This window comes from Typopeltis vanoorti, chromosome 1, assembly GCF_054136105.1.
Source record: "Typopeltis vanoorti isolate ZY-2024b chromosome 1, IOZ_Tvanoo_1.0, whole genome shotgun sequence".
Lineage (NCBI taxonomy): Eukaryota > Metazoa > Arthropoda > Arachnida > Uropygi > Thelyphonidae > Typopeltis > Typopeltis vanoorti.
In genome coordinates this window covers 110,484,314-110,496,374 of record NC_143549.1, presented here as the reverse complement: position 1 = coordinate 110,496,374, position 12,061 = coordinate 110,484,314, and the positions used below count along the sequence as shown (strand labels likewise).

At 33.8% G+C, this 12,061-nt stretch overlaps 1 protein-coding gene across 1 annotated transcript in view; it reads right to left on the bottom strand.

The window, feature by feature from the left end:
• trsn (translin) overlaps positions 1–12,061 on the bottom strand; it is a 70,713-nt gene that overhangs the window by 44,915 nt on the left and 13,737 nt on the right. Inside the window, exons 2-3 of the mRNA XM_090392804.1 lie at positions 10,771–10,864; positions 92–188 (exon numbers count right to left, since the gene is read on the bottom strand). Of these exons, the coding sequence (XP_090248930.1) occupies positions 92–188; positions 10,771–10,864 (191 nt within the window). The remainder of the gene's footprint in view (positions 1–91; positions 189–10,770; positions 10,865–12,061) is intronic.

The window sequence follows — 12,061 nt, the reverse complement described above, 5'->3', positions numbered from 1 at the left end:
AGTATTACAACTTACTGTGTATTAATGTGTTAATTTACATGTTAAGCTAACAATACAGATTATTTCCCAAGTATAATCCTGCAATGATTACCTAAAGTACTGATCTCTTGGAACCTTTGTACTCAAAATGGCATAGTGCTGTCTCACTGTTACAAATATCTGCCGTGCTTGAGAGCATATTTCTGGAACTGAAAAAGAGCAACACCATCAGATATTTCTGCAAATTTCTTTAGAACAATTTAATATTTATAAAAAACTTTTATAATGACTATTGTCTGTTTAACAGTTAATACAAGATTTGGATTGCTGCTTTTTTAAACTAATAAACCAAATGGATGCCATGTTTTTTATTTATTAAATTTTTAACTATATTTTATTAAATATTTAACTATAGCTGTGCACAGCCAATGCATTTAGTATGTTGGGCTCACGTGTGAGAGGTTGACTAGTCAACCAACTCTAATGTATCAAAACTCAAATCTTTCATATATCAAAAATGTTTTCCCATACAGCGTATGTTAGTGGAATGTTTGGGAAAACATTTTGATACATTACAGACTAGTCACAAAGCGCATGATTTCATATGAGAAGAGAAGAGCAATGTTTATGAGTGTGCTTATGTAGTTGGGAATTTTTGCGGCAAATATTCTTACATATGAGTAATTTCATGTTTTAATTCTCAATAGGGAACCACTTCTTTTACTTCAAAAAAAAAAATAAACCACTAAGTTTGGTGTACCCAGAAGTTTTCAATACTGAAGGACCAAATTTTCTTATTAGATCTCCAAGCCTCACAACAGGATCCTACTAACACCATGTGAATTATAATTTGTCTTTAATGCTTTCGCTTTCAGACACTTCAGTAGCACAATCTGTTTACCTCCCACTTTCTAAGCAAAAATAAAACATTCTCATCCATTTACATGCACCTTTATATAAATTCCAAAGATTAACTTAGTTTCTTCCATACGAACAATCTCTTCTTTATTAAACTGGGATGAACCCTCTCAATCAACTTTACCTGATGGATGTTTCTTTATCATGCAGTGTAAGACCACCAACTCACTTATTGGTGTCCTGAACTTATAACTTTTTATTAGGAAGGGCAGGAGTTATTATCATTACAAAAATTAAATTGGCGAATGGTAACATCACATTTTACATGGAACACAGAAGATTTGTATTCTTTTAGCTTTGTAAGTTCTTGTATTCTGGAGTATGAAGTATGCCATTTAAAAAAATGCACATAGTGTACTAAAGATAATCATCAAAATAAAATAACTACCGGGTTTTGAGGAAAATTACTACTAGAAAAAAGTGCCACATTATCTATGAAATTTAGATATTACAAACACAATGTAAAGATTCGACAAAATTATCACATAACACCTTTGTGGTCAAGTGCATTGTCCTGATGAAAGATGATTTTTTTCTCCTGCAAACCGGATCTTTTCTCACGAATTTTTTCCATCTAGTCTGGTTAAAAGATCGGAATAATATTCCCTGGTTATTGTTTTACCCTTTTCAAGATAAAAATAAACAAAATTCCATGACCTTTCCTACTGATGGAACCGACTTTGTCTTCTTTGGCGTTAAACAATCGGCTTCTGTGCACTGTTTTGACTACTTGATTCTGGTGTGTAATAGTGAAACCAAGTCTCATCCATAGTAATAAATCGATGCACAAAATCAGTTTTATTCTTGTTAAAATGCTTAGATCTGCTGTGAGCAAACATGGCACCCATCTTGCGCAAAGCTTTGTCATTTGCAATTCTTCCTGCAAAATATATCCTACACGTTCTTTTGAAATGCCTATAGTCTCAGCAATTTCACGCACTTTGACTCGCCGGTCATCCAATACCATATCGTGCACTTGATTCAATGATTTTTGTTACACTTTTTGGATATCCTTCATGTGGATCATCTTCAAGGCTGATATGGCCACGCTTAAACTGGGCAGCCCATTTCTTAATTGTCAAGAACAAAGGAGAAGAGTGCCCATAAACTTTTATGAACTTCAAATGAATCTTTTGCTGTAAACCTTCTTTTACAAAGAATTTTATAACACACGGTACTCAATTTCATCCATTTCAAGGGATACAGACAATACTTTTGCTTCAAACAGTTGTATAAAACAAACTACTTGATAGAATGACTTGCAATTTCAGATGGATGCTTATGACAGATGTACCAACTTAGAAAAGAAAAAAAAATCTAACCGATTGTGTTGTCATCTATGACCAAGGCCGAGAACTTTTCAGATCACCCTCGTATACATATACATTATATACACAGCGGACTCCAGAAATACCACTTAAACCTACTGATCACAAAAAAATTTTATTTACCCATAGTATGAATTGTGGTAAAAGGTGTCCTCTATTCAATTTAGCAAAATTCAAATTATGTGCAATAATTTATAGATCTGGCATGTTACTCTTTAATTTTGCCACTAGTCCATTGTTTTTTTCATCATGTTACATGCTGCTTCTGTTCCAATGCCTGCTAACTAATTACCAGTCTTCTGGAAAAGTTTGTTCATTTCACTTTCAAATCTATCTATTTCTATTTCAAACCTAAGTTAGATAGAGCTAAAAACTGCCTCGTCTACCCCCTATATATACGGGAATAAAAAGGCGTTAGCTGATTTTTTTTTTTTTTTTTTTTTTGGATCTATCAAAGTACATTGCAACCGAGTTTTAGAGAGGAATTATGTAAATAAATGCCTCCTCCAACTTTTATCTATGCATTCATATAAGTTTCTCCTCATCTGAAATATATGCACAAGAAATATCTGTTTAAAGACTTGAGCAACTGACAATTCTTTACATTTCATTTCATTTTGAAACTGTTCTCCTACTACTAACTGAGCCTATGAAGTTTTTGAAGTCAGTAAATGGTTTATTGAACTTAGTAATAAATAGGCAATATTAAAAAAGCATTTCTAAATATCTCCACTTCAAAAGGGCCTTACAGTCTAGAGTTTCTGTCTGCAGCTCCAGGATATTTTTTTATACATTACAGAATGCAACTTCATCTTCATATCACATCTGCACTTGATTTCTTTGAGCCATTTGTCTTGGAAAGCAAGTCTTAATTGTTTTTAGTTGATAGCACAACAGAAGTTTATTATTATTATTATTATTATATGACACTTCCAGGGAGTCCAAAGACTAATCAAGGGAGGGCACCTACTCTACAACTTATCTCCACCACTCAATCCACCAACTACAATCTCCACCACTCAATCCACCAACTACAATGAACCACAATTACACTAATGCCATCTACTGCCCACCACCACTACTAGTATTTTCACAGAAAATCACAAACATCCATGCCCATGGTGGGATTCGAACCCACAGTCTTTCAGCTGGCAGATATGCTAACCACTCAGCCAACCAGGTGGCATTTTCTCCAGTGTTTTAACTTCATGGCCAGTCCAGTTCTGCACTGTTTTACAAAACTGAAAAGTGTAGTTTGCTTTCATTTGTTGAAAGTTTTTCCACTTGGTTATAATATAAATTAAAGATGTCAAGAAATTATATTCTTGGTAGTGTTCCTCAACCTTCTTTTATGTGTACCCCGTTTTTTAATATTAGTTTTTGTGGCACCCCCTTCCCCACCGTTGCAATTCTTGTGTTGAGACACTGACAAAACCCATAAAAATTAGCAAAACAACAACAAAAAAAAACAACAACTAGGAATTAATTAAAATTTTTAAATATTCATATAAATTTAAATACACCATCAAATCTTTCATAAATTGTATATATCTGGCATCACTGCACAGACTGTTGAATCATTTGAAGCCTTTCAGAAACATTCATGATTTCATCACGGGAAGTCTCGAATTTTCGGGAAATGTTTCTGCGATTATAAATAAGGCTTGAAATGACAAGACAGCACTAACACTGCAACAGTGACCAACAGCGAGAAGTCAACGGTTGGCATTATTTTACTCTATTCACAACAACTGTGATACACGGCATAAAAACAATCTTTTCCAGTGTAGAAAAATGGATAAATTTTTAATTGGATGTAAGTGAGCATCTGATGACTGTCGAGAGTCAACGTCAAATTCAGGTTTACAGAATATCATTCCAAAAGTAAAATCAAGAAAGCATGCAGCAGAATATTTAGATTTCGGTTTTTACATAGACTGAAGTAAATGATGAAGAAAGACCACTGTGTGTATTATTTGCTCAAAAATTTTGGCGGCTGTTAGTATGAAACTGAATAAACTTAAAAGACATTTGGAAACACTTCATAAGGAGTATTAACAAACCTCAAGAAGTATTTGCTGCCAAACTGAAATGTTTTGAAAAGCAAAAATCTAGCATTAAAAAAAGCTTTGACTGAAAAAAAAAAAAAACTTTACTAGCTTCTTAAAAAGTTGCATATAAAATATGCTAAGTACAAAAAGCCCCAGACTATCGGAGAAGACCTAATTCTGCTAGCTGTCATTGATACTGTGGAAACCATGCCTGGAGAAAGTTTTACTAAACAACTACAGCGCATACTTCTATCAAATGATACTGTTGCTTGGCGAATTGGTGATTTATGTGAAGATATGCAGCAACAACTTTTGTTAACGCTTTGTGACCAATTATTCTCAATTCAGCTTGACGAGGCAACAGATAGCAACAACAATTGTCATTTCATTGCTTATGTTCGATATCGCGATAGGTTATCAGCAGTTGAAGAGTTATTGTTTTGTAAACCAACAGAAAGAAGAGCCACAGCACCAGAATTGTTCAAAATATTTGACAATTTTATATGCTAGGCAAACATACATTGGAAAAACTGTGTTGGAATTTGCACCGATGGTGCTCGAGTTACGTCTGGAAGGTTTAAACGTTTACAAGCCCCTGTGAAGGAAAGATCCCCACAATGTATTGGACACATTGCATGATTCATAGAGAAGCTCTTGCTGCAAAGGAAATGAGTCCTGGTCTATACATTGTGTTAACAATAGTTATAACCATAGTGAATTATATAAAAATTAGACCCTTAAAATCAAGACTGTTTTCTGAACTTTGCAAAGACATGGCTGGAGCGGAACATTGAGCATTACTATTTTACTACGAGACAAGATGGTTATCACAAGGAAAATGTTTACAACATGTTTATGAATTAAGAGACAAAATAGCAATCTTCTTGGAAGAGGAAAATCACAAAGAAGCAGAGAAGTTTAGAGACCACTTATTTGTAATGAAATTGAGCAATTTGGTGGATATATTCGAGAAACTAAATATATAAAACCTGCAACTCCAAGGAAAAAATACATACCTTAGAGATGAGTGACAATGTTAATGCTTTTTGTAGAAAACTAGAGTTATGGAACAAAAAAGTAAAGCAACAAAGATTAGAAATGTTTGCAAATGTAGATGAATTTATCAAAACCTACAAGGCAGAAGAGCAACACATCAGTTTTATTTGCAACTGTTGAAAGTCATTTAACAATGTTGACAAAGAACTTTAGAAACTATTTTATAACTGACGACTACATAATCGCAATGTAAGAGTGGGTTAGAAACCCATTTCAAATTATCCCTGAAGATTTCTCAATTGAAGAAGAGGAACAATTTATAGACTTCACATAAAGCAGCGAAATCAAAAGACAATTTTCATCTAAATCGACGTCTGAATTTTGGGCAGGTGTTGATAATGAATTTTTTTCTGCACTAAAGTCAAAAGCTTTTCGTGCACTTTTGCTTTCCAACATCTTATCTTTGTGAAATCGGGTTTTCTGCAGTGGCTGCAGAAAAACAAAATATAGATCTCAGTCAAATATAGAAAGAGAACTAAGAGTGTCAATTTCCAATGTATCACCATCGTATGAAAAGCTTTGCTCTACAACAGGAACAAGGAAGCCATTAATTTTTAGATCCATTGTTTAGTTTTAATTAGTTGCTCAGTATATTTTGCAATATTGATATGTTCCCATCGGCATAACTAGTTTATTCAATACAGTGGATTTTAAACATTTTATTATTTTATTTTCAGAGTACATTTTATATTTTTGTTTTTATATTGTTTTGGTGTCAATAAATAGTTTCATTAAATGCTTTTGTTTCAATAAAGTAGTTTTTCAGTTTTTTTTCCCCTTTGATTTCCACTTTCTTCGCACCCCCAAAGGGAGGGGGGGGGGCATGACATAGGTTAAGAATCACTGGTTTAATCCTTTATTCAAGTGTAGGCAAACAAAGTTTACCCGTGAAGTAACTTCGCAACTGGGCAACTCGTATATAGAGGCTAATGACTTCACATCACTTGTCTTAGTCCATAATGCAAAGCACATATCCTTACAGACATGTATAATGCTATGCATTATGGGAAGGGTCACTACCCAGACCAGTTTCAACCTTTCTTGAGGTCTCATCAGTGGCAGCCAGACCCAGAAGTAGAAGTCATATTTCCATATAGAAGTAGCCAAAAGGTGTCGTGCCTTATTACTAAAATACTCTGGATGGATGCTGAAAGTTTTTCCACTTGGTTATAACATAAATTAAAGATGCCAAGAAATTATATTCTTGGTTTAATTCTTTTCTTTAAGTGTAAGCAAAACAAAGTTTGCATGTGAAGTAATTTTGCGACTGGGCAACTCGTATATAGATGCTAATGACTTCACATCACTTGTCTTACTTCAACATTACTTTGAATTTTTACTTTGCATTACATTGCATTATGGAATACTAAGACAAGTGATTCATTAGCCTCTATATACATGTTGCCCAGTCGTGAAGTTACTTCACATGCAAACTTTGTTTGCTTACACTTGGATAAAGGATTAAACCAAAAATATAATTTCTTGGCACCTTTCATTTGTTGTCCATAACGAAGAGTGAATTTATATAAAATGGCCATAAAAATAATTCAATTAGGAAGACAAATTATAAAAACAACAGAAATTGGTCAACATTAGCAATGGAGCCAGATAACTATTCACAATGCCATGTCAATAACCTGATCCAGTTTCTGACTCGTCTTTTCAATATATATATACATGTTTTTTAAGTAATACTATTAAAAAGCCTATTCATCATCATGTAAAGTGCTCAAATAAGTTTATGCCAATACTACATTGCAAATGCATACCTACTTAAAGAGGACTGGGAGAAGAAGAATATAAATTTGTCTTATTTTGTATTATGAAGTATTACAGCTGGCAGTGAAACAAATGAAAATTGGTTTTCTTAAATTAATTTCTTTTGTTATTCAGTGGTATCTCTGATTTCTATAAGAATGGTAATACAAAAGTAATTTTTAGCAGGGTCAAACAGTTCACATAAAGGAATTAATTACATAAGACACTATCTCCTGGCTGAAAATAAAACTTCTTCATTATATTCCTTGGAGGAAGCCATGATCAAATAACTTGATAGTGAATAAAATGTTTAAAATGAAAACAAAAAAAAAAGTTTTTTATGTGAAGAAAATAGGTCAATATGTTTTGAAAGCATTTAGAATGATGCTGAAAATTCACTTGCCACTTTTTGCTAATAGCTTGACTGTGGTGAGAGGATTTCTGGAGCCCTATATGGGTGGGTGCACACAACACAACACAACACAAACACAACACAACACATATAAGCAATTTTCTTCTAAATTAAGCTCCAGGTAAGTAAGAATGCTAAGATATGTGTAAAGCAGATATACAAAAATTACAGAAGTTTTGCTCTGAGACAAAATGTTCAAGAAGCCATCCTTGAAAAATGGTGATAGTGGGGGAATTTCTGGGTAGCATTTAGTATTTTATCTATCTTATGGGGATTATACCCATTGGTTAGGAAGGTGTGGTGCAGGTGAGAAAATTCAGCAGTGAGAGCAACGTCATTGGAACAGATTGCTCTAGCTGTATGGGTTAGTGTTTTTAAGATACCACACCTTTCTCACCTGCACCACACCTTCCTAACCAATGGCTATAATCCCCATAAGATAGATAAAATACTAAATGCTACCCAGAAATCCCCCCCCCACTATCTACCACAGAAGACTACAACAAAACTATCACCATCCCGTACATTAAAGGCACACCTGAAAAGATATCTAGGGTAATTAACAAACACCAACTGCACACTGTATTTAAACCTTATGTGAAATTGGCAACTCTCATCCGTTCACCTAAGGACAGATTCACTCCTTTATCAGATCCAGGAGTCTATGAAATGCCCTGTTCCTGTCATCAAGCCTACTACGGACAGACAAGAAGAACTGTGGACATCCGCCTCAGTGAACACAAAAAATATATGGCACTTTCGTTATGGCAAGTCAAGTCTGGCAGACCATGCTTTGGATACCCCAGCACACAGGATCAATTGGAAAAAAAACAAAAGTACTGCACAGAAGCTTCTACAAGTCAGAGCAGTTGTTCCTGGAATCAACAGAAGCCAAAACATACTCCAAACTTTAACAAGTATGGCTGTATAAATCTACCAAAGATTTGGGAGACAGTCATCCTAAGACCAAAATTAATATTTATTTTTATTTTATTTTTTTCAAACTTTGGACTACTATTTTTCAAAACTTTCAAGGACTATATATATATATATATATATATATATATATATATTAGGATAACCAAGTAATTTTATAAACTTGGTTATTTTAACTCCTAATCCCAAGTATGCAAACAATTAAGTTTGCGCCTGAAACAAAGTTCAAGTCTAAAGATGGTATAACACTAGGGCAACTCATTGTAAAGCTCTGATCACTATTCTTAGTATTTTCCCATAATGTAAATCTACTCACTGAGGAGACCTCGAAAAAGGTTGAAACCGGTCTGGGTAGTGACCCCACCCATAATGCATTGCAGTATACATCTTCTAGTGAGATGTGCTTTACATTATGAGAAAATACTAAGAATAGTGATCAGAGCTTTACCCACCTTTACAATGAGTTGCCCTGGTGTTATACCATCTTTAGACTTGAACTTTGTTTCAGGCACAAACTTAATTGTTTGCATACTTGGGATTAGGAGTTAAAATAACCAAGTTTATAAAATTACTTGGTTATCCTAATATACAATATCCCCAAGTTAAAAAATTTATTACATCTATATCTCCTCCAGAGATTTTTAGTAAAAATAAAAACACCTTGTTGCAACTTCTATAGGTAAAGTTGATAAGGCTCCGTATTATTAAAACCTTGGTATTTAGGGTCTAGCTACTCACTGAGGAGACCTCAAAAAAGGTTGAAACCGGTCTTGGTAGTGACCCCACCCATAATGCATTGCAGTATACATCGTCTAGTGAGATGTCTTTACATTACGGGAAAAGTTGCCCTGGTGTTATACCATCTTTAGACTTGAACTTTGTTTCAGGCACAAATTTAATTGTTTGCATACTTGGGATTAGGATTTAAAATAACCAAGTTTATAAAATTACTTGTTTATCCTAATATATATATATATATATTTTTTTTTTTAAACTTTGGACTACTGTTTTTTTTTTTTTTTTTAACTTAGATGTTGACATATTAGGACTTTAGTCTTGTGTTGCACGCTGCAATTACTTATACTAGCCCCACTGTTACACTGAATTGTGGTTATCTCGCATTTGTAACGAATTTTGTTTGTGTACTCTGAAGATGCTGGATATAATACCAGCAAAATATTAGCTTTTAAGTTAACAAATAGTTATTTTCTTATCAATCTGTGTTCACATCAGTATACCGTTTAAATCCAATTCAACATGTGTGATGAACACATAAGCCTATCCACGCATTTAAAAATTAGATTATGGCTGGAGGACAGCTTAATTCAAATTTATGTATAATGTTTATCTAATCTGGCAGCATTGAACATGTCAGTATTGTTACATGCCTGCGTATAAATATTTATAAATAATCTCCAGTCAAAATAAGTTTTCTTTTCTTGGCTGAGTTGCATCTGTAGTCTTTCCTGGAACAAACAAATCATATCCATAGCCTCCTCAGTCTTGAAAAACCATCTTCTTCAATTCAAGACACTACTACTTATCTGTACAACTGTTAATTATTATAAAAATCCAAAATTTGCCTAACCTTAGAATACTTCTCATATTTGGGGTGGTGTGCTAAAAACTTTCTTAAAAATTTCTGATATTAACTAGAAAGGATAGTACGTATTCTTCCTTACCTTCTTTCAGTGAATACTACCAACAAAATGTTACTAACCTATCATTCATTTGCTCTGAGGGTGGGATGAGGGTTACATAATTCCAAAAGCTCTAGAGACCAAACATAGAATCTTTTCAAGCTGGTTCAGCTATCAACATCAAGCAGCAAAGTTCAGATACCACCTAAAACATATAGTTTATAATCGCTTACAAGATGATCTCCTCTCAGACTACTCCCAATCACTTTCTCAACATTTTGTTTCTGCATTATAACTTTGCTACTAATATTTTTCATGGGCACTGATCACCATCATTCCTCACTATCCACCATATGTAAAAACACAATCAGCTGCTGATCAACATCCATAATAGTTCTACTTCAAACTTAGCAACTCAACTTCTCACCTTGCTCTTACACTTCATCTACCTCAGTTCTTTGGAATAGCTTTCTCACACTTTTCCTCCAAAAACTACACCTTAACTCCAGTTGTTCACGAAACTCTTCAACAGTTTCCTTCTTTCTTCTTAACATTTGCCCATACATGGTTAAGGCATTACAGGTATTACTTTAACCTTAGTTGTCATAAAAAAAAGAATAACATTTTTTATAAGAAACCAAAATGATTACACCTAGGTTAAGAACAAAAGCAAATGTCTCTGTAGGACATACTCTTTCTTATTCCTGATGGTTGATGAACTCCCTGGAGTACTGTTAAGATTTCTCTAGCTGTCTGTTCCAAGTCTCTCACCACAAGCCTAATTTCCTTGAAAGACAAAAATTAAATTATTAGCTTCTAACACATAAAAGTAGGATTTCATAAGTTTCAATATAAGTAATAAGATGTTAAGAGAAGGTTTAGATATTTAGTGGAACAAAAGTGCAAAGAAAGTTATACTTCACAAAATGTCCAATTTTACAAAATTTTCTTAAAACATTTAATTTTTTCTAGATAATTTTCTCAGCCAGTTCCAGAGTTAGTCAATCTTTGGTACATATATGGTCCCCCCCCCCCCACCCGGAAACTCTGGTTTCTAATCCTGCAACTCAAAAAAACTAGCACCAGAACACACATTACTTAAGACAATTATAGTGTTAGCACCCACAAGATGGTGGCAGATGTCTACTGTACTCTGTCTCTCTCTCTCCCCCCCCCCCCAAGACTATAAAATCATTCATAGACTTGGGCCAGCTATTAGTGATGGCTAAAGATGAAGATCCATAGAACACCTTTCATTCCACAAAGGAAGCAGGTGAGGTTGTTTAGTCCTAACGTCAAAAAGTTAGGGCTGAACAACCTCACCTCCTTCCTTTGGGGAATGAAAGATGTCAGCAGATTTTTTTTTTAATATTAAAATTTAGTTATTACAAAAAAAATTTAATTTAATTAATTTAAGAATTTAAAGTGCATCAATAGGATTGGTGCACTTTTTCTCCAAAAGGGAGAGAGAGAGAGAGAGAGAGAGAGAGAGAGAGAGAGTGACATTTTCTATTTCCAGAAAGTTTACTGCAGGCTCCACACATCTAGTAACTCCTGTAAAAATATTTAAGAGTACTTATAAATAAAAATGATGATGACGAAGATGATGATGGTAGTAATGGTTCTGTGTAGTTGGTGAATTAAATGGTAGAGACATAGAGTTGAAGAGTAGAGTGCCCTTCCTCGACTAGTCCTTGGAGGTGTCACATAATAATAATAAAAAATGTGCAACAAAAGCATATTTTAATAAAAAACCTATAATTAATATTTCATTTTTTTATGTTATGAAGGAATCACATCAAGCTGCATTACACTTAAAGGATTAATATTATTTTGCATTATTAATTCTAATATAAGAATATAACTGAAACTAGTGGATGAGAGCAACTATCTTTGAATGAAATATAAGACTTATAGTTTACCATGTATAAAATTTACAAGGACCAAACGGTTTAGCGGTGTTAAAAGCTTAACTTAAAAGTG